Below are 23,524 nucleotides of genomic sequence, written 5' to 3'. Positions count from 1 at the left end.
CATTTTCTTCCGTTGTAATAACAATACGGTATTACGTCTTTATCCTTTGCCAAAGTCTAACGCGCCAGTCTTTGTCGTTGGCTTAAAGCCAACGACAAGGACGGAAGTAAATCCGGAACGACACCTTTCCGTGGTTTTCGCTTTTTGTCTCGTGGCGCTGGTTACGTCGTCTTCTGGGCTAATTCTAGCTACGTCACCGGGGACCGGTAGGTGGGAATTTATTTGGCCCGTAGAGTATAGAATAGGGTATTGCGTCCGTGCAAAAAGACCGACAGAGAGCCCGTGGCTTTACCGTTATAATTGACGGGATATTTTACTCCGTCTGGGAGAGGGGCAGGCGTCCCGTTTGCCTCCCTACTTATGTAATAAAAGTCGAAAGTTCTTTTAATTCCATTCGAAATTGGCAGAAGCGGAAGACGGGCTCGACCCGGCACGGAGAATCCGATTACGACGATTTATTTTATTTCGGCAAAGATTAAAGCCACGGCTCCGCCCGGACGTTAGAACGGAAATCGGCCGTTTCCCATTTCGTTTCTGACTGTCGGAGAACTTTTTCGAACGAACGAAAAGAATGGAGATTTCCATTTGAGTTTTTTAAAAATGATCACGGTTCACCAGAAAGAACGACTTTATATTTCACTGGAAATTCCCGTCGGGATGGATTTACGAATTCTTCCGACACGAATGGAAGAACCCAGGCGTCCTTTATTATATTTCGTAGACCGCGCATTCCGCTTTTACCCTCGCCGACCGTGGAAATGTCCCGTTTCCGGGTTGGCCATTAACGGAAATAACAGCCACGCGCCTAGTGTCGTACTAAGTTTTTAAATTCGGAAAATTAAAGTTTGTTTAATTTTTTATTTACCTCACCAAATGTTTTTCCGCACTTGGGAATATTTCGCTTCGCCAAAGTTTTTTAAAAGAGAGCTTAGTTTAGTTGTTTTTTCCGATCGGGACGTCGGATGTTAACGGATTTCCGCAACATTAACGATTTTCTAAGAAACGGTTACTCGTAGAGAGTATTTAGGACGAAAAAGACGTTATTCCGACTCGTAGCAGTAAGTGAAGACGGAAATATTTAAGAAAGGAACTGTTTACTAACGATTGGCTTTCCGTCGTTCCGTTCTTTCGCCCGTGTGGGTCGACTAAGGCCGCGACTCCACTAGCGTAAAAACGGCCGTAAAAGCTTTTAATCACGTGACCGTGATATTTTACGCCCGAGCGGGTCGTAAAAGCGAGTCGAGCCGTGTTCAACTTTCGAAGCGAATACGGTACCATTCACCAATCGGAAATCGGTGAAATCTAGGTCGGTGGTATTCGATCTATGGGTCGCACTGTTAAAATGTTTGAATATCATCGATCTAGGTCATTGTGACACGCAGGGCCGGATTTACCCACTTCGGGGCCCTAGACATTTTCTTGCCGGGCCCCTTCCCTCTCCCGCAAGAAGAAACGTAACACATTTTCTTTAGATTTTAGAATTCACAATAACCATATAAAAAGCAATATATTTTTCTAAAACGAATTTCTTAAGGTAAATACAAACAATGTTCGAGTCCTTTTCTGACATCCTTTATTCCAACCGGAAACCACTAAACGGGCGACTTTGAAGGCAAAAAACCTCTAAAATAACACGAACACTATCAGACAATTACACGCAATTTAAAAAGGATCTCGACGCCGACCTGTTATTGTAGGCTACGGCGTCTACAAACATGAAAAAAACCGCTAAAAATCACTCACGACAGTATTCTTGTTGACAATATATTTTTATTATAATATACAGTTGTCCAACAGAAAAGTAAACTATCTTATTTACAAATCTTTTCAAAACAAGACAGTTTGACCGGGCCCTAGACAAATGAGACAAATGTCTAGGGACAACCTACGGCACGCGTGCCCAAAGTGCCACGTAAGAGAAATCATCTGGCACGTAATGTATCGTACGATTTCTGTCCCTTTCAATCATCCTTTCTGTTTATCACCCAATCATCATTTTTTCAATCGGATTTTTTACATTTATTCGAATTAAAGCGTATTCGTTTAATTTCTTTAAATATCATTATTCGAAGTCTAAGACGTTGGCACGCATTAACATCTTTAAAGCTAAGTATGCTTACAATATGGCACGCGGACTCAAAAAGGTTCGCCATCCCGATCTAGGTCATTGTGACACGGCGCGAAAATGGCGGAAAACGAGCTTTGTGTGCGTTCTCTAGTGGCTACTCTAGAATAGATCTGGAAAGATTTATCGAAAACATCCGAAAGTATTCGTGTATCTACGACGAGAGGTATCCCGATTATAATAATGGATGCCTAAAAAACGCGATACGGACGGCCAAAGGAAATTCCTTCAATTTAGAGGAGTGTATAATAAAAAAAGCTAAGCTTGTAAGTGCCGTATGTTATCTTAATAATACGATAATAAAAGTTAATATACGAAAGTAAAGATATTATTTTTACTACATTTGTAATTATAGTACAGAAAAAACTGGTAGAATATAATCATTGTCTTTATATCGATATATCGCGTATACAACCGTACGGGCGTAACTTCGACAGCACCGTGGCCGTAAAAACTAGAGCCCTCTATAAACGGTGTGTGGTCAACTGGGGGGTCAAAATATGATTGGCTACTGCCGATCGCGTGGTTTGTGGACGCCATTACGAGGCCAGCTTCCGATCCGCTTACGACAAGCGAGTGTCAATCGGCTATTTATTACGATAATAATAACAGGATTGGAAACTTTATATACCGGGTAGTTCCAATCTAAAATAGATTCTAAACATCGAGTTAATTCTTACTTTGCTATACCGACGTTAGAAATCATTATTTTAGCCTTTAGATCTATCGATACATCTATATCGCTCTTAAAGCTACCGCATAAAAATAGATCGTGCCGGGTCGATCGGCCATTAATTGCTCAAAATAGAGCTCCCGAATTCAAACTGCATCGATTTCCAAGTGATAAAGCTAGGAAAAAAAGCATTGGCGATTAAAGTAAACAGGCTGGATGAAAATAAGAAATTATGGATTCCTGGATTTATGCATTACTTTGTCAGAATTTTTATGAGAAAGGACTTCCGCTTTGCCTACCTATTTAATTGTACATCGCACATTAATAAACTAAAGCTAAAGAGTATTAATTAAGTCTGTTAATACGTTTTAACCTTTATAAGTATATTGGTTTAGTGATGCGAATATTTACAATTAACTCTCATCGGTTCATTTTGAAAAAGATCGGGAAGGATGGAAGAAGATTGCCGAAGCTCGATGCCGTCCTACACTTTTTTCTCGCAGACCTGCACCTAAGAGAAGATGCTCCGAATCAAAAACAGGGCGTAGAAACAATTGCGAGCGCATAGATCCGACCTCGGACCACAGTTACGCTACAAATTATCTCCTACGACATCTACGCAGCCCAGTACAGGTAATTTATAATATAAATTTAAAATATTCTGTATTTTATTTTTATTGCATACTTTGATTCTTTTTGATGAAAATGCCGAAGAATGTAAAAGCACGAACGAAGACGAAGACGACGAGACATCCGGTCCGGTATTTCGAGACTCCGGTAATCTCGTTAGCCAGCCACCGTCACCAAAATCGAAACAAATTAATGAATCGTAATCTCGATTGCATAATGCATTACATAGAGTTAAAAGAGTGCGGAAAAGAATAAGGATCTCTGTGAAGAGATAAGAAAATTAAAGTCTAGAGTCAACACACAGGGTACAAACATAAAATTAATTTTCAATCCCGATCAAATAACAGCCCTCGGAAACGTGTCAACACGGAAAATAAAATGGCAAAATAGTGCGATAAGAAAGGCGCCGCAGTTAAAATTTGCTCGTGGAAGATCGGGCTACGAAATGTTAATCGAACGAGGCTCGCCTCTTCCCTCTTTACGGACATTGTAAAGACGACTACAGAACACCGTACGGGGAAATTACCCTTTTTATTAATAAATGATCGATATTTAGTAATTATCCGCATTCCTTGCAAAAAATGCAGAGAATCACTATTTGTTACTACGTTACGCTACGTTACTCGAGTTTTTCTCGTTGAAAAATAAACTTTATTGATTTTTTTTTATAATTTTTGTCTTTAGTTGTTATATTTTTAAATTTAAATACATATTTTTCAGATTATTTATATCGCGATAGTGCTGCGAATAAATGTGATCCACTAAATATAATTTTTTAATATTTTCACTTTTTTGCTTCTAGCCCCGTTATTGTTATATATTTTGTCCATCACTTATAAACTACAATTATTCCGAACATAATTAAAAATGTTTAACTTAATACGACTTCTTTCCGAATCTAATTTCTGTTTTTATCTAACATCGCTCGTTTAAATGCCAAGCAGTACCGTGACACTGCGACTTTGGCCTCAAAATGGCGTCCATACGTAGAGTGGCCGTACTCTGTTTATATAGGGCTCTAGTAAAAACTTCGCTAGCCGGGCCTCCGCCGCAATTCCAGCGCGAACGCAAATAGGTGACGTGGTTAAAAGCTTTTACGGCCAGGGGTTTTACGCTACCGGAGTCGCGGCCTAAATTCTTAAATCGTAATCGTTTTAACATTTAACCCATCTCTCCGTAAACACGGGTTTATCTTTTCGTTTTAAGAATCGACCGGAGAGGGACACCACGAGACGACATTCGTTCTACATTATGCTGTTGCGGTAAACGGCGCTCGTAGCCGGAACCGGTTTCGCGGTATTTTCTGGAATTACTATTGGTTAAAAATGAAAACGAGTTAAATTTTTAGACAGACGAATGAACGATTTCTTCATAAAAAAAATACGATAACGTTTAGAACGGAATGCTGTAAACTGGTAAGGTCGTAAGGCGGAATTATTAATACTGTAAAGTGAAATATAAGGCGACGTAAAAGTGTATTTTCTCACTAAAAATGCTTCTGGAACTCCTTTCTGGCTACCAACTTCTACGATTCCAAAGTTACGTCGGATTCGAAAACCAGAAATTATAATACGGCCAAACTTCCGTTAACGGACACTCCCGCCTCTCCTTAACCGGCATTTTTACGACCCCGCACCCTTCGACCGCTTCCCGACCACCGGCAATTATTTATTGTGACGCGGTCGCAATGCCGGACTGCAATTTTTTAATCATATTTTTAATTTATTTCGTTTAAAATATACGCTTTCCGCCTCAAATTAGTAGTGGCTCGCTTCTGTACGTCGTACTTTTCTTTCGGCAGTAGTAGTGCCATTTTCGTCTATCTAACACAGCGGTTTCCAACCAGTGGTCCGCGAAAGATTTAAAACTTTTATTCGTTTTAAATTATTATTCCCACATTGATACAAACTGAATTTAATTTTTACTAAAAAGGTAATGTTCTCTCGTATAATAGTACTGTTAAAGCGCGTTACTCTCGAGTTTAACGATTATTTACGTTAAAAGTTTTGGTTAAAGTTTATTTTTCTCGAACCTTGTGGTCCCCGATCAAAAAAAGGTTGGGAACCGCCGATCTAACACCTTTCGGGAGAAAATTTTTCCATCGAAATAACGTGACTTCCGGTTTCCACCGGAACTTTATATACAGTGATGGACAAAAGTATTATCACGCAGTCGCTTCTTAAATTTTCTTGTATAAATTTAATAGTGAAAACTTGTAGCTCTGAAATTTCACGTAATAATTAGACGTTATTCGTCACATAATAACACTAAATAAAAATAATTTAATTTTCGTTTCGAAAACTTAAGTATATTTACGTACTGTACGTGATTTGAACGGACAAAAGTGTTGGCACGGTCGCGATATTTAAGCAAATTAATTTTATCCGTGCCATTTTTTTATGCCCGGTATGGTGGATATATAAAATCCAACGTTTCTTTTAACCTTATCGGGAATGAATATTATTATTTCAATCTAGTTGTTATTACCAAAATGAATAGCGGAGGTACCGAAACAACGATAGACGAAAAAATCGCCTTACATTTCTGCATTCTTAAATCATTCGGAAAATAGTAGGTTCGCTGTAAGAAATGTAATTAAGCGTTTTAAATGGACTGGCAGATAGGAAAATAAACCGAGATGCGGTGCCCACGGAAGCTTACACCCGGAGAAGAGAGAAATGTAGTGTGTTCGGTCGGGAAGTCAATAATATCTTCGACTGAATTGCGACGATGCTAAACGAAAATTCCGACAAGATGGTTCGTCCGCCGAATCCGTCGTACCGGTTGCGAAGCCAGAGTAACCGGAAGAAAGCCGCGTGTAAGTAAAATGAATGGAAAGAAAAGGCCTGTTTTCGCAAAAGATCATATCGATAAAAATTCATTTTGGTCTAAAGTGTTTCTGACGAAAGTAAATTCGCATCACACTCCGATACATTCCCACCATCTCCAGATTTGAATCCTATCGAACATTTATGGATAAAACTCGACGATAGAGTGAGAAAATAAGAGCTATTTGACTTAGATCGTTTCGAAGACTTCTCGAATAATGGAAAAAATTTCCTCCGAAATCGCGCCAAAACGAATGCATTCGATGCCAGAGAGACTAAGAGCTATTATTACGAACCAGAGATTCTCCACAAAATATAAATTGCAATGTATTCCTAGTATTATCTTCGACTGTACCGACACTTTTGTCCTTTGTTTTGACCAGTAGCAAACTTAATTTTTTAAGAACGTATCGTGTAACTTTACTTTAAAATTTTGTAATATACTCTATATTATTCTCAACTGTGTGTATATGATTTTTATTTTGAAAACAATTACTTTAACCGTATTTTGCTATACGAAAATACCTAGTGTGCCAATACTTTTGTCCGCCACCGTAGTTAATCCGAGCCTCCTGCCCCTTAATACCCCGTTCGCACCGAGCATTTCCATCTAAATTGCCGTAAGATCGGCGACTGTGCCGTGGTGCGACCTCTCTCGACCGAAACGAAGTTCAATTTCGATCGACACGAGAGTTTTCGAAACTAGATCTAGCCATAAGAGAGTTCCCACGCGCGCGAGAAGAAACGAGATGGCTACGGAACAAGTGTCGACCTATCAATAGAGAAATAAAAAAAGATATTTGGAGAGACGATGGCATCTGTCTATTATTAGACATATGGCGAGAAAAAGTGTTTCTAACCAAAACTTCCATTTTGTTTGTCGGTGTCCGTGACTTATCGCGTAGTCAGTTTATCACGGCGCGCAACAGCCGGGTTTTTCTCGAGCCGACTGCCTGCGAGAACAGCACGACGTTCGATTGGCGACGGTTGCAATCGAGATTAAGGTGAGTCGCGGATTGTGTGCGAACGCAGTACGGTATAAGGTTTCCACATAATTATGGTCTGGGCTGTCATCTATGTAACTCCGTTCTCGAGATTAAGGAAAGACAGACGGTTGGATGGACGGACGAACTTCAAATTGCAGCCCGAAAAGCCGAACAATACTCTATTAGGGTGCGTTCTTTAATAGCGGTCGCTCTGCGTTTCCGCTACTACGGGAGTGCGCTGCCGTTTGTAGGCATTTAGGAACGACGGTGAAAGAAAGAAAGATGGCGGCGCCCGCACTATCGATAGTATCGTGATGGAGGAATCTATAATTCTAAAATATGAGCTTTTAAAGGCAAAAGAAGGGTCCCAATTGTAAAATTTAATCATAAAATGGATTATTTGTTAAAAGAGCATTCGAAATAGCCACGAAAAAAATTCGAAAAGACACATCACCGCGTACACTAACTTGCGCATTCACAACTTGTAAATTTTCATTCATAAAACCACATAATGGACCCCAAAACGAAACTATCTGAGCCATGGAGGACGTCATGTTGCTTTCCACCGTAAACTACTACTACAAACGGCCGTTTCTGCCGTCCGACGGCGCGCACTCCCACCGGAATTTAGGAATTAGGAATCTATTTAAAAATTCCTGCGGAACGCAGGAATTTTTAAACGGATGTCGCTCGCGCGGAGTTACGCGGAGGAATAAAAAAACGCACCCTTAGAGAAGTTTAATCCGGTTAAGATGTCAATCATCACTTATCGTCATACACATTAATGTTATTAAACTTCTGTTTTATTGTTGGAATTTAGCTTACGGTACCGAGAAACCATAAACCGGGGGTCGCAAACAATGTTCCCTCTAATTTTTTTTTTTTTTTTTTTTGTAGATGAGCGGAATATAGGCCTATACTTCTCAGCAAAAAATTTTGGCTGAGCAGATTCTGAGCAAAAAATTTTGAGCAAATATATATATATGCTCAGAAAATATTATTATATTATTATATATATATATATGCTCAGATTTATATATATATATAAATTAAAATAATTATAAAGTAGAGATTAAAATTTATTTTAAAATACACTTCCATACAAGGTATTATCTTTTGTCAATGATTTAATGTATTTAATCGAAATCATGTTGCAGACAGAGTGAGAAATAAGTAAACAACAATTGAAATCAGCGCGCGTGCTCGCCTGCGCGGCGTACAAATTCTCGTGCGCGGCAACAATTGAGCAGTGCGCGGCCGCGCAGCTTAGAGGGAACATTGGTCGCAAAGTGGCGGCCCCCTAAGGCTTGGTATCCGGCTCGCGACCTCGATTTCTTTTCTAAAAAATCAACGTTTTTAACGTCTTGCTTGGATTGAAATGAGAAAATGTTAACTGTTTACGTAAGTCGTCGAGACCTGGCAAGAAAATGATCTTTGTTATAATCTTTTTACTTTCCCGGCTGTTATGTATACAAGTAATTGAAATCGTGTCAAATTTGATCGTCCGAGATTTTCTTGCAATTCTTCACGTTTTGAAACTTCCCGAATCCAAAACCAAAAAAGACAAAAAAAGAAAAAAAAATTCCGTGAATGTGTGTGTGTGTATGTTGCCGTCTATTTCGTTTAATAGCGAGGTTGAGGACGAAGTTTTAAACTCGAAAACGTGTACGTCGGACGTTCGGCGCCGCTTTCCTGTAAGCCTAGAAGTTTGACAATGGCGTTTGGAAAGTCAGTGGAATCACGCTCGACGTTCCAAACGCCATTGTCAAACTTCTAGGCTTACGGGAAAGCGGCGCCGAACGTCCGACGTACACGTTTTCGCGTTTAAAACTTCGGCCTGAATCTCGCTAATATCTCCGGATGGAGTGATGATGATAAACGAAATATGGCACGGAAGCTTGTGTATAAGGGGCATCGATGCTATTGGGTGGTTAAAGATCAAGGGAGGTTTCGCAACTCGTTGCTGGATTGCTTTACGTTTTGGTTTGCCGAATAATAATGAATACGGCCCGTGTACGATATACATCTATTTGACTGGCCTTTACTGCGTTTGAGTTCGAGACACCTGCCAAAAACTCCCGAGTTATTCATTCATTCGACCAGAACCGTAGTACAGTAGTAACGAAAAGGGAACTTAAAACGGTTACGACGACAGTGTTTATGCGGTGAAATTTCAAAGGCCGCGTTACGAAGGAGATATTCCGGGTACTTTAAAGGGTGAGAAGATATTCGGTATTCTGGCATTTACGACATCATTCACCATCTTAACCGCTTGGCGGTGATTCGGGTGTAATTTTTTATAAATCATTTACTGGAAAAAAGTAAAAATGCTGGAAAAAATTACACCTACTCGATAAATACAAAGACAAATCCCTACACCGATATGAATATAAACGCAGGAATAACGAACCTCTGGAAGTGGCTCGCAAATCGTCACGGCAACTGGATATTCCGACTCTGGCCGTCTACACCCACCTTGGTAATAAGTTTCATTTTTCTTCGTCGTTCTTCTGCCCGGCCCTCTTTTGAATCGAATTAATAATTAATTAACCAACGGACAGTATTTACGTTTCGTCGTAATTGTTACGTGCCATTAAAGTGTCTCGTCTAATTCGTTGGCTATTTAGAATTCAGTTAAAACGAGATTTTTACAGCCGAACAGATAGATAATGTACTGTATATATACCCCATATTTTATAAAGGTTCTAGAATGTAGATTATTACTCCGGTAACTCGGTAAGTTGTTTAATTCCCATATTTAAATCATATATATACGTATTGTTCTATCGTCTCCGTACCGATATTGGGGATATTCGAGATACGCGACCCGCACTTAACATTTTTCTCACCGCAGTCGTCGTCCTTTAATGCGCCGACTCGACTTAATTGGCCCGTTTAAACTTTGTCTACGACTATATTTTAAACCACACCGGCTTTGTTCGGTTTTATTTAACGTATAACGAGTTCCTCCGCGTCGACGGTGCTTCGGATCGGGCGAAAAAACCGACGTTGCCTATGCGCCACGATGCGGAAGAAATTGACAATGCTGGTTGGGTTCGAACGCCCGTAATAACTTTGCTCGGGGTCTTCGGCTACGGTCGAGCGACTGAGAGGGCGACAAAATCCCACGCTTTCCGTCCGAAGACGGCGCGATATTCGCATTCTTGATACCTAAAGCCCATAAAAATGTTTGCCTCTTTTTTACGCGCTTAAGAAGCTATCTCTCCGCTTTTAACGTATTAAGTGGACGCGACCGTATGGCCGTACCGTTAGAAGCCACCGGGCCACCGGTGGCGCCAAACGTTTCTATTTCGGCGGTAGACTTTTCACGTTATCCGAAAAACCGGCCGGAAGAGATTTTCCGCCCGTTTTTCTTTTTTTTTCGTTTCCGTAATTTGGAGAAATTACTTAAAATCCAACGCCGACGCCATAATATTCCATTTATAAATCCGGGAGGAAGCGGTCTAGTTCATTTTTTCGCCAGGGGAGAGAAGCCATTAGCGGCGCGGGTTCTTCCGACGACGACTATTAATAGTCGGTCCCGGGCTCTATTTTTAAGCCGGAGAGGCAGTATGGCCGCCGAGATGCGTAGTCGACGAGCGGTCTCGGGGCCGACCGTCGAAGGAATCTTCCTCTTTCTGCTTCTTGTGCGTGAGTATCTTCCTCTTTCCACCTTCTACCTCCTCCTGCCAACGGAGGGGAGGTCGAAGGTCGTCGGAGGCCGGCGGGACCCCTCGATCCCGAAAATCTCCCTTCTCGTTCCATCTCTGTTTACCCATCGCGCGGAATGCCGGCGCGATGGGTAAACAGAGCGAAGAGCGGACGGAACGTAATAAAATCTTCGGTCTTCCTTCCGGTCGTTTTCCCTCCCGCGGGCGTTTTTTTACCACGAAACGACGTGGTCGGAAATGACCGGAAGACGTCGTCCGGTCATTTCGTGTGTTTGACGCTGTCTCGGCAGAGTCGGCGGCCGGCCAGGTGAGCTACTCGGGGGACGAAGAGGTAGAGCCGGGGAAGCCTTTCAGAATCAGATGCGAGATGGACGCGGACGGAGAGGAGCCGTACTGGACCAGGGACGACCACGATCTGCGAGACGAGGACGAATACGTCACGGGGGTGGACCGTCGAGGGGCGAAGACGATGGCCGAAGTGTCGGTGCGCTCCGCCCAGAAGAACCACGCCGGAAAGTACCGCTGTCACCCCTTCAGCCGCCACTTCCATCTCCTGAGAGTGCGGGACAACCGAGCCACGGGTAAGTCGTTCTCGAAAATTTCCTTCCTCCGCCGACCGTGACAAGAATACGGAATAAAGCGTCGTTGCGTCGGCGCGACTCCGCCTTCTCTTAAAACCGGGGTCTTAAAATTCCGTTCTCCGCCGCCGATTCCGTCGTCGGTTTCGTCGCGGCCGGGCAACGCCGTTCGGCACGACGGCCACGGGCCTAACCCTTTTTCTATTTATTTACGGCGCAGTTATTTTTAGAGGGTGGCGGATTTCGCCGGAAGTGGGTGGAGTTTCGACACCCGACGGTTTCGGGAGGCGGAGTAAGCGCGAAGCGGGTAAACACTCGGCGCCGCGTAATCTTTCGACTCTTTATTACGGGAAGAACAAACGGAAAACAAAGAATACGGCGAAACTGCAAGTTTTGGGACAAAACGGAAGCATTTACGGTGTTCTTTCCACGCGGACGATCCCCACTCCAATTACTTTATTTATTTTTCGCACGCAGAAGAAACCAAGAAATTCGAGTATTTACTCGCTCCCAATCAAACTCTGGAACTGTTCTGCGATTTGGGAGAGAAAACCGACCGAGTGCGAGTCCGATGGTAAGTAGTTTTCTCTTAGCAAATACGGCGCGCGCGTTTGGGTAAATGGATTCGAATTCTGGGCGCCCAGCGTCTAGTCGGCGGCCAAACCGCGCGGTCGGGCGCGGAGGGCTGCAGATGGCGGTAATCGTTTCGTTACTTATTCGACTTTGCCAAACAGCGGCCTAGCGACAGCCGGCGCGACGGCCGTCCCGGACGCGCGCCTATTCTTTCTTTCGGGTCTCCGCACTTTTCCACCGCCCGCGGTTCGTCGACGCCAAAGAGACCGAGAGGAACGATAGAAGGGGAACAGCCGCGGTCGCATTTGGGACTTTAGGCCGGGTTCTCCCATCGACCGATCCGGTCGATTAACCCGTAATCCCGGCTCTCCTCCACGCGGAAGTAATAATTGCCAGCGGAAGATTGCCGGAGACGAAAGGTAATTCTGACCCTTTTGCCACTTCCGGTGGTCGTGGTCCGGTGGTCCGTCCACCGAAATGGCCGTCCGGGGCATTTCGCGGCATCTACTTTCCGGAGGTCGCGGGATTCCTCGGGGACGGAGGAAGCGGGGTTTTCCACCGATCGTCCTCCGGCACCGCCACCGCTACCGTCACCGCCACCACCACCCCTTCGGAGGCCGCTCGGCTGGAAATCTGTAGCCGCCACCCCCGCGGAGCCATCGGCCTCCTCGGGGCTCCGCGAACACCGGTAGTCGTCCGGAGATTGGAAGTCGAAAGATCCGCCTCCGCCCGGAAGACCGGCAGCCCGTAAATGCCGCAGACGATTCCGCTTCCTTTTCCGTGGATCCGGATTCCGGCGCGGTAGTCGCCATATCGGAAAGTCCGAAGAGTTTACGAAGCTCGGACCGGCCGCCGTATTTTCGGACGAAACGGAAATTAGGGAAAAGCCATTTCGGCCACCCGGCCGCAGTTTTAAATATTTACGAAAGAGCGGCCGGATGGCCGAGCGGTCGAGGTGGCAGCCTACCGCCCTGGGGGACCCGGGATCGAATCCGAACGGGTCGAAAAATCCCCAGGAATTTTCGGGGGGTGGTCCGTTCGGATACGTCGGGCCCCGTCCCTCACCACCCGGTCGCCCCATCGTGGGCCCGGCCGAACCCATAATGGGCCTACTAAAAGAGGCCCTCTTAGTGCCCACAGGGCGGAAAGAGTTTAAAAAAAATATTTTCGATAATATTTTCCGCTAAGAGGCGTCTGGTTTTGCTAGTAAATGTCCCGTTATTTTTACGAAAGTAATCATTTTTTCAAAGACGACAGTTACGAAACGTTATCGATCCGACCGGAGTTCCCGCCGTATTTAGTTCTTTCTACCACGTGGGAATAACCACCCCGTGCCGGTAGCGAACGGCGGGTGGGCGCCCGACCGGCGGACCCGCCGCGGGTAACGACTAAACGAGTCTCTTCCGGGCAGTCGGCCGAGGCGGCGCCCGGTCTTATTTTACCGATTCGAATTTAAATCGTACATCGGCGGACAAACGGGCGCCGGTAAAAGTTCCGTGGATCGTATCGGGCATTCGTAACCCGACGCTCTCCACCGCGCGACTCCGCATTATAGAATCCGCCGGTGAATAAATACCCAGTATTAAGTAAAAGTTTGCGCCCGGAACTATTTGTCCGGGAGCTCTGCGCCGATAATTTCCCGACGGACCGCCGTATCTTTTCTAACGGAATTGGCCGTAATAAATTTTCTTATAAAGTATTTTGTTTTAGAAGGGAAAAGCGGGTTAAACGGAGCGACCGGGCCACGTCCCGGGACCGTGGCGAGGTCGAATAAGTAACGAAACGCCGGTCAAATATTAGGCCTTTTTAATTTCCATTTGGGATAAAGTTAAATTAACATCGATTTTAAGTGGCGATAATTGGTCGGCTCGCCGTCGGGATTTCCGTCGAATTAGTGTTATATTCGATTCTTTCCAACGAATGCAATTTTCGGAGAAAAATTACCAAAATTTTAGTGTAATTTGGCGCTAGAATTCTGCGCGACGTCAATCGGCTTCTTTACATTCGCTACGTTACGGTAGGTCGTCTCGAAAGTTAGATAAGCGATAGTTCGTAAAGCGAATCGACCGAAGTCGTTTCGATACGAAATAGAACTGCCTTTAAAAGTTCCATTGGGAATCGATTTAAATCGTGCGATTTCCCAATCCATTCGATAATTTCTCGTTTAAACTCCGAAACCCCGGTAAAACACCCGTTATTAGCGCAAAGTTTTCCGGTCGTCCGGCGTCGTCCCGTCGGAAAATCCAGTCGGGTCTTCCGATTTCTTCTCCGATAAGTATTCAATTATTTTTTAGGATTTTCCGATAACTTTTAGACGTTGTCTACCGGTCGAAATCGCTAAATTTCGTAAACCGTTAAATCCGAACCACCGCTCTTTCGCCCGCACTCTTCTTCGCTAATTTCGTGCCGGTCGTTAGGCTCCGCGAATTAAATTTTTTTCGCGGCCGAAAAGAACCCGGAGCCGGCGGTCGGCCATCTCTAACCCGCCGCGTTCTCGCCGATTCGCGTCCTTCGTTAGCGGCGGCTTTTCCGTCCCGGCAGAAGCTTTATACGCGGAACTGCCGAACTTCGACTCGCGGTGCTTTTTGACATTTTTAATTCGCTTTCGGACGAAGTTTGACCGACCGATTTATTCCGTTGCCGCGCGAGGCGCGCGATTCGATTATCGTCCCTTTGGGACGCGATTTCGGGTCTTCCTCCTCGACGTTTAGTAGGTTTTGGTGGTGATTTTCCCAAAATTTTGTAAATTTAGGAGTAGGTCCGTCGGTTAAAACGGCAATTTCCTCGACACCGCAGCCTTCGGCTTTTAATTTCCGTATTTTTGCGATTTCCTCCCTACTAAACCCTCTTCCGCGTGGCATTTTGAAAAGTTTTCGTTCGATATTCGAACTGTCGCTCGACGTTATTTATTATCATTTTCGTAATTGTAAGTTTCTTACGCCGGAAATGTTACGATTCTATTTTATTATCCGTACTTTTGTTAAATTATCAATACGATCTTTAATTTTAAAATGATCAAAAATCATTATAATTCGCGTAGGCGAATGAAATCGATCTCGTTTCTCTTAAATTACTAACAATTGCGAAAAGTAATAAAATGCCGATTACGTATACTTTTGGGACGTGCCGGATAAGCCGCGGTTAATTTTCGTCCGATAATTACGCAGTTTACCGGTAAGAATCGAACGTAGCGCTAATTCGGTCGTACGAAATGCGACTCGATTAAGTTAACGTCGCGTCGTTCTGCCAGAGGCCTACCGGTGGCCGAGCGTCTTTGTACCCCGAACACCGGGCGTTCGGTGGTGGGCTCGCGCCTAAATAGGGGCCGGTTTCCCTTAAAAGGCCTCCCGGAAGGCATCCCCCTAGGCGGATGGCCCGAGAGTCGCGTCGCCGTAATTTAAACGAACGAGCAAACGTTCCGCCAGACGTTAATTCCGGCAGCGGACCGATGTCGCGATTCGTGTCGCTTCCGGAAGATTAATTCGGTCGAAAAAGGGTGTTAAAATATCGATGGAGATCGGATAATTCCGTTTTCTTCGTATAAGAAAAAAATCCAATCGGTTTAAAGCCGCGATCGGGTTAACACTCGCGTAAACGTAGTACTATATTAGAATTTGGGCAATTGGTAATTTCGAAACGAAACTGTAATTAAGACTAATCGGCATCGTTCGTTCGCGCCGAGATTCGTATTTAAATAGTAAACACGCCCGGCCGAAAGAAATAAGGACCGACGTTAAAATGAAGACCGTATTAAAAGTTTGGTTATTTTACTTTCCCTTCGTTATTTTTGCCGCCGAGTGCGGAGGGGATGAAATCGAGGAAGAGTGGGCCGTGGGATTTTCCGGTAGCCTATATTTTCCGCCCGGTCAGTGGCGTAGCGTAGTGGGGGCGGCGGGGCGGCCCGCCCCGGGCGGCACTTTTAGGGAGCGGCAAAATTTCACAATAAATAATGATAATATCTTATAAAAATTTGAACCTGTACTATACACAATAATGATTGTTCTGGCTGAAAAGTTCTTTAGAATTACTGTGTATTTCGGTCTTTTAAATTGAGATACCTAAATAAGGGGGCGGCGAAATTTTCTTCCGCCCCGGGCGGCCGACACCCGGGCTACGCCACTGCGCCGGGTCCTAGAAATTAAGTACAAAAAATTTTGGGCAGACGTGCCGAAGAGTTTACGAGCGCGTACAGAACGGACGGCCAAAAGACATCCTGTTTTGTATACGGGATGATCATTATTAAATGAGAGGTGTAGGAAAAGAGGAGTAGCCTTTAGAGTTCGACCGACTGGCTCGGCTCGGGGTACGGATCGTCCCGTTCCGGATCAAAACCGGGAACGCCCGCGAACATTTGGAGAGGAGTTACCATCCGACCTAACCCTTCCCCACGTGCGGGGCAGCCAATCGAGCGACAAATCGTCACCTTACCGAAATGGAAAATGTCACTTTTTTGTCCGCTCGGAGATTCCCGCAACACGCAGTTTTAAAGAAATGAAGGATACGCGAGGCAGAAATAATAGCAATAATAATAGAGATAATACTGCCCAGCGCTATCTAGGAACAAAAAGCTTATCGCCGGGGTGAGAACGGTATAAAGACGTTAATATCAAAATACAAATCGTTACCGGAATGTCTCTCCGTCTTCATTTAAAGACCTTTCCAGCCACGATAAAATGAACGCGGCAATCCACTTTTTTTTTTTTTTTTTTTTTTTTTGTAACTCTTTCCGCCCAGTGGGCACTAAGAGGGCCTCTTATAGCAAGCCCATTATGGGTTCGGCCAGGCCCACAATGGGGCGGCCGGGTGGTGAGGGACGGGGACCGACGTATCCGGACGGACCACCCCCCGAAAAATTCCTGGGGATTTTTCGACCCGTCCGGATTCGATCCCGGGTCCCCCAGGGCGGTAGGCTGCTAACCTCGACCGCTTGGCCATTTTGTTTTAACTCGGTTCCGAATCGCCCGATCCTTATACCAAATAGTTTATTACGACAATAGTGGAAACTTCTGCCGAAAACTGGCGACCGGCTTCCGCCCCCACCCGTTCGAGAAGATAACTACGCTTTACTCCATTTGTGCCGCGCGTATAAGGAGACGTTTTTGGGTATTAATATAAAGTTTTGAACATTTATATATCTCGCAATAATTAGAATGGCCGAAAGAGGGGTTATTTGCGATATGTATGGCTGTTTAATTACAAGATACAAAGTGACGGCGAGTGGTTTTACAGATTCCCTAAAGACAAACGAGTGTAAGTAAATTAATAAGCAATTAGATTGTTTTCATCGATACCAACATTCCTCCTTTAAAATATTGTTATCATTCGACGTATGTGTTTTTATCGATTTTCGAATGCTCTCGGTGGGTTATTAAGAGCGGAAGGTCCGATTTAGACAAGATTTCGAAAACGAAAAGGCCGGAATATTTAAATAGAAATTACGTCGTGTGTTCCGACCATTCTTCGGAAAACGATTATCTTCAGAAATATCGGCGATATTTCAAAACGGTTTTAATGTATTTTCGTTACAGAGCCCACACGGAATTAAAACTAAGTTAATTAATTATTTCTTAAGGAATGCAAATATTAAAGGTGTTTGTATTAAATTATTGGAAGATAAATATTTCAGAGTCCTCAATAAAGCATACGTGACAAAAAGTAATGATTCGTCCGAAAGTTTTCTGAGAACAAAAAATGCTAAATTAAAGATTTCACATACGAAATAACCGTATTATCCACGACCCGTACGATCAAACTGCACTTTGGCGTTCAGTGTGTTTTAATTTAATGTAAAAATGCTCTATTTTAAAAAAAATTGTTTCGATTTAATAAAATTAAATTAAAACCTCGGATTTTAATTTAACTCGGACTTTGACTCTTATTGCATTTGATTTGTTCTGTCGCTATTATTCCTTCCTTTAAATCACTATCCGTCTACGTTACCCGCTAAATAAAATTACAATTCACGTTTTAAGATAATAAAATAAAGACGAAAAGATGGTAAAACATTTATTTCGTTGCATTTTTGCAAGTTTTGTTAGTGTTCTCCTCGAACCGCTAGATGTCACTAGTTCGCGCTGTCGCCACTACGCTACGTGCTAATTCGCCAGAGTTTCCGCTATTGTCGTACGAGCCGTTTGCTTATATCCCGTTCGCACCGAGTATTTCAATCTAAGGTCGGCGACTGTGCCGTGGTGCGACCTCCCTCGACCGAAACGAGGTTCGATCGCGATCGACTCGAGAGAGTTCTCGAAACTAGATCCGGTCGTGAGAGAGTTCCCACAATCCCACGCGCGCGAGAAAATACAAGATGGCAGCGGAACACGCGTCTCGCTGTGGACAGAGAAATAAAAAAGATATTTGGAGAGACGATGAAATCTGGTTATTATTAGACGTATGGCAAGAAAAAGTATTTATTTCTAAGCGTCCCGAAGGGAAAATACGGCACCGACATTACACGAGTGGTGAAGCGAGTTTCGGTTTATAAAGGCTTGCCAAGTGTGCTGGACGTAGATTAGCGACCAGTCGCGGTCGGCTAATTAAATTACCCGACGGAGCATCGCTGGTAAAACTTTGCTACGGAAGAAGCCGCGCTCCAGAAATTTCGACGTTTGAAGTCCCGGTACAAATAGGTCCTCCGACCGTTACTAATCTCGGGAAAGTGATTTTGCCTTCCCGGGAAGAACTTTCCATCCGAAATCGGGAAAGGGTGAGCAGAAACGGAGAAAGTTGCCACCGCTTTTGGAGTGGTGAAAGGAGAATGCACCCGGCAGCCGCAGTGCGCGTGCCTTACAGCGGCTCCAGCGCTGCCAAGATCGCAGTTTCGCCCCCGCCGAATATCTCGTAGTCATAAATCGTCTCCCGGTGATTACGCCGGCGTCATTCGTAGTTCGAAAGACGACGGACGATTCGCGGCCCGGCAAATTTTATAGACCGAACGATCCCAGTTTTACCGGAACGGGGTGGTTTACGCTGGCCGCTACCGCGTTGGATCTGGAGAAGACCCGCCAGTTTTTCCGCAAATTCGTTTGCCGGGACCAATAATCGCAGCACGGTGCGGGTTGGGGGCGTCTTCGCCATCGGATCGTATTATTTTTGAAGAAAACGCTGCATCTGGGCGGTGGACCCGTTCTGTCGATGCCGCCGGGTAGGAAAGAAACGCTTCAAAACTCTATCGGGCGACGAAATTGTTTGGATACCAAAATATTTCCGTCAGATGGAGCGCCTCCCGGCATCGGCATCGGCACTTGGCCAACGAAAGAAGGATTTTCGGCTGCATTGGCACGTTGCCGCCGTCGACGCCAGACTTTACCCGGAATCATTTTTACTTTCGAGCCTGGTTCGTCGGGACGACGCTCTAACTTCGCTGTCGAGTGCGCGATTTAGAACGGGACGACGAACGGCACGTACAGTAAGCTACAACTTTCGGCCCGATTTAGTGGTTATTCGAGCATTTCCACGGGTAAAATTACTACCCGCGACATTGTAACCTAGGAGACTTACGACTGGCGGAATCCGTAATCGCCACAATAAATTGCAATGAAATCGTGTCTCGACTTCTCCGTATCGCCCGAATTTCTTAGAAACCCGTACAATACGCGGATCGTAGCGACACTAGCGCCAAATCTCCCGGGACGGGATATTTTGTAACGACTTTTTATTTGCCAAACGAAACTCTGGCTGCGGAGAAAGTTTGCGCGTTTGATTCGTTCTTTACGCCGAGCTCCGAACACCACCCATTTAATGATCGCGCGACCACCCCGCTATACTGCGCGAACGTTAATACCGTATTGGCCTAGTCGAATTACCGCAATTTTCCGATAGAATGTTTCATTATAGTATATTATTGAAACACTTATAATTTACGAATTTAGAAAGACTTAGGTATCGCCATTTCCTTTCGTTCCGCCGCCACGATCCCTTTCCTAGTTCAAAAACTGCCGTCGGCATTTAACGAAACGCCGCTCTAAAATACTAGTCTATTTACAATACTTTATCAGAGATTTCCGGAAAGATGTCAATTCCGCGTGGACGTTTACCGTCCTTCCCCTTAATTACGAGTACAATTCGAGGTGAGGAGGAGGAGGCGGAAAGTGTCCGGAATACTATTCGCCTACGGTAATTAACGGACATTTCCCGCCGGCAACGGACAAAAAAAACCGAGGTCGAACTCCGATTATCCGGATTGCCTTCGACTCTATTGCGAGTAATTAGGCGCCCGAAAGGTAATCCGTTTTATGAATGTAGGAAATAAAGTATATTCGTCGGTAGGTAGGGACGGGGGAAAAACCTGCGGACAAAGCCCGAAACGATTGCACCCCGTTATAATACTCGAGTGTACGGTTGTTTACCGAGATTTATTCCACTCTTCGATCCTTTTGCTCCGGCTTTGTTATCGAATATACGTTAATTACGTTAATATTAAGACGGAATAGGCCTAAACCGGTAAAATGGAATTGGCCGCGCGACTCCTGCCCGGGTGGTGGCATTTCTTTTTTTTTTCGTTTTAAAACACCGAGTGCAATTTGCGGAAATTTCGTGATAATGAACCCGCAACGAATACGAAACCCATCGCTCCCACTTTTTCTTGAGTTAGAATTTATCTGCCGCCTTTCGAAAAACACGATAACGACGAATATTCCATTAATCCCGGGTGGAAATAAGTAGGGCCGACGAAGCGTTTAGCTTTTCCTTACAACTCTTCTTCTCCCCGGTTACCACCGCGGGGGCCCGGCAGGAAATCCGCTTTATCCCGATAACTTTTGCTACGAACAAATTTACCGATTAAGTCGATCGAGCGACGGTGTCCTTTCGCACCGTCGGTCTTATTATTATTATTGGCCCATTTTTCTCACCGAATTACGATTTGTCGTGGCCAGGTACAAAGACGAGAAGAGGATAGAAGACGGGCGGGTGAAGATAGAGGACAAGCGTCTGACCGTAGAGAATTCCGACCAAGGAGACGGGGGAGAGTACAGCTGCGAGGTGGAGTCGGACGAAGATCGTCAGAAGGTGACGTACGTGGGAAAAGTCTTCCCAGTTTACTGTGAGTAGGGATTTCCCCTTACCCTTTCCGCTCCGTCCTCGTATAATGGGAAATTCTTCGCAGCCGCTCCGGGAATCCGTCCTTTTCCTCCCACCCTGAGTTTCCTCAACGGATCCGACTTGGTGTTGGAGTGCCACGTGTTCGGAGGTTATCCGGAACCCAAGATCAGGTGGCTGGTGGGTGAGTGTACTCCGCCGTCACGGGCCTTCTTTACCTCGGCGCGCGCCGATTACCGTGGAAATTTCCTCCGTCCTTTCCGCGGAAATAAATAATTCTTTATCTAAAGTTCGCGCTCCGGCCGACGGCCAGCGCCACTTTTCTCCGTCATTTTCGGCCGTCTTAAAATACGCGTGTTCTTTTAATACGTTCGATGGTAGAGTCGAGTTTTTAATTAGTTGGCACCCGTTTCGAAAATGGCAGAGCGGAGCTTTCCTCGACTCTTTCCGCGGCCGTCGGCCGAAACGGCTCTCCCGTCGGCCATCGATCCGTAATTTTTATTTATTTTTTCGTCGGCAGGAAACGAAGCGGCGGACAGACGACCCGACTACGACGAACGTCTCCTGGTCATGCCCGGTGGGCCGGGCCCCAACGCCGTCTTGTACGTGGACCGGGTGGACTACTCGGACCGAAACCGGTACACCTGTCTGGCCGAAAACGCGGTGGGCCAAGCGGAGGCTTCCGTCTGGGTGACGGTCAGAGGTAAACCCGATTTTTCCCCCGTTTGTCGGAGGCATTGGAACACTCGCCCCCTGCCGGGCTCCGTCGACGTCGGAGCTCGACTTTTATTTTCGGATATTTTTTAATTTCTTCGGATGGACGCCAGCTAATTCCGACGGTGACCGACGGGTGGCGCCGGCGGCGGTGACGTCATCGAGGAGAAGGTTCGGGAATCGGGAGAAGAGGCGATGAGGAGAAGGGAAGAAGATGACTCTCGTCGCACGTCATCGGTTCGAATCGGTCGTCGTCCTCCTCCTTCTGGCCCTGGGCCTCGGCGGTAAGTCTTTCTTTTTTCTTCGGCCTCCGCCGGCGGAAACCGCGGGGGACTGGCGGGTTTCGGGGATTCGGATCCTTTCCCACCGGGGTCGTTTCCGTCGACGTTTCTCTAAAGGAGGATTTCCGGTTCCAACCGGGAGGGAAAAGGGGAGAGGATCCTCGACCTTTTTGCCGGCCAGAAAACTCTGTCTCCTTCCGACTTATGGCGCCGCTCCGGTTTCCCCCTCGTTCCCGGGTGCCGATCGAATCTCTTCCGCGCTTCTCCGCACGGCCGCCGCGCCGCGCGGCCGAGCCCGGGCATCTTCCGGCCACGCGGCGGGCCATTCCAGGGTCCTCCCCGCCTTCGCCCCTTCGTCCAACGCTCCCGTATTAAATAGGGAAACGGTAATACGAGAGGGCGAAGGGGGCACCGGCACGGATTAAAAATCCCTAATGGCTTAAAATCGTGCAGAAAAAGGCGGGTGATCGATCGATTCCGAGAGACGGATTATTAAGGATAAGTTTAGACGACGATCGAAGCAAAAGACGCGCGATTGTGTACCCGTTACGAGCGTGCACCGGGTATTGTAGGCCCGAGAGAAATGGGAATTAACGGCCGGTCCGTTTTTACCCGTTCGGCGCCCGACGCCGACCGAATTTCCTCTCCGGCGGAGAATTTCGGTCGGCAGAAAAACAGGAAGTAAATATTTGGAAAGTGGACGGGAACGCGCACCCATCCGGGTGGAAATAAAGGCGCAGGCGCAATCGTGCCGCGGGAAGAGGAAATTTACAAAATTCGGGGAATCGATAAAGGTGGAAATTCCGTTTTTACGACTTTGCCGGGGAGACAAATATAGCCGAGGTTTCGTTAGTAATTAGAAGCCGCCGTATCGATTGCCGGCACAAAACCGGGATAAAGCGCTTCGATCTATTTTACGCACTCGGAGAAGGCGCAAAATCTAAAAATCGATCGTCGAACGTTAAACGCCAGCGAAATTGGCCTTTATTTCGCCAAAGTCTTAAGGTGGCGCCGGCCGCCCGAACCTTTACCCGGCGCGTGGCGGGTGGAAGTCCGGGTTTTTTTTTTTTTTTTTTTGCCGGGAAGGCAAAATTTAAAAAGAACCGCGGCGCTCCCCTTAAAAATTTGCCTTTTCTATTCGTCCGACGGACTTTAATCGGCGGGACCGGAGTCGGAAACGATAAAGGAGCCGTCCGGCGGCGGAAATTTTCTCGCGCCGAGAGGCGATTTACCCCGGCGTTAAAAATAGACTTTCCCGGGGTTTGTCGGCGGATTTGGCGCCGGCCGGTAAACGTCGAAGGTCCTTCCTTCGGCGCGGAATAATTTAAATTTCTCGGATAAGATTCGCTCGGAGTTGGTGGAAATTATATTTTACGATTTTCCGCTCCGCCCATTTTACCCCTCGCGGCTACGTCGCTTCCGTTTC

At 45.7% G+C, this 23,524-nt stretch overlaps 1 protein-coding gene across 4 annotated transcripts in view; it reads left to right on the top strand.

Annotated features, from left to right (window-relative positions):
- The first annotated feature begins 10,732 nt into the window (after nucleotides 1–10,732).
- The window catches only part of LOC136979763 (basigin-like), a 55,850-nt gene continuing 43,058 nt past the window's right edge, over nucleotides 10,733–23,524 (top strand). Inside the window, exons 1-6 of one of the 4 annotated variants that reach the window (XM_067275792.1) lie at nucleotides 10,733–10,893; nucleotides 11,204–11,494; nucleotides 11,969–12,065; nucleotides 20,941–21,107; nucleotides 21,171–21,287; nucleotides 21,624–21,806. In XM_067275792.1, the coding sequence (XP_067131893.1) occupies nucleotides 10,815–10,893; nucleotides 11,204–11,494; nucleotides 11,969–12,065; nucleotides 20,941–21,107; nucleotides 21,171–21,287; nucleotides 21,624–21,806 (934 nt within the window). In that variant the 5' untranslated portion in view covers nucleotides 10,733–10,814. Of the gene's footprint in view, nucleotides 10,894–11,203; nucleotides 11,495–11,968; nucleotides 12,066–20,940; nucleotides 21,108–21,170; nucleotides 21,288–21,623; nucleotides 21,807–21,882; nucleotides 22,102–23,524 lie in introns of those variants that run through there. The other 3 variants (XM_067275793.1, XM_067275794.1, XM_067275795.1) reach the window with 3 other exon arrangements.

This window comes from Centruroides vittatus, unplaced genomic scaffold (assembly GCF_030686945.1).
Source record: "Centruroides vittatus isolate TY-2023 unplaced genomic scaffold, ASM3068694v2 contig_634, whole genome shotgun sequence".
In the NCBI taxonomy this organism is placed as follows: domain Eukaryota; kingdom Metazoa; phylum Arthropoda; class Arachnida; order Scorpiones; family Buthidae; genus Centruroides; species Centruroides vittatus.
Note: the sequence above shows the minus strand (reverse complement) of the source record. Positions and strands in the feature narration are given on the sequence as shown.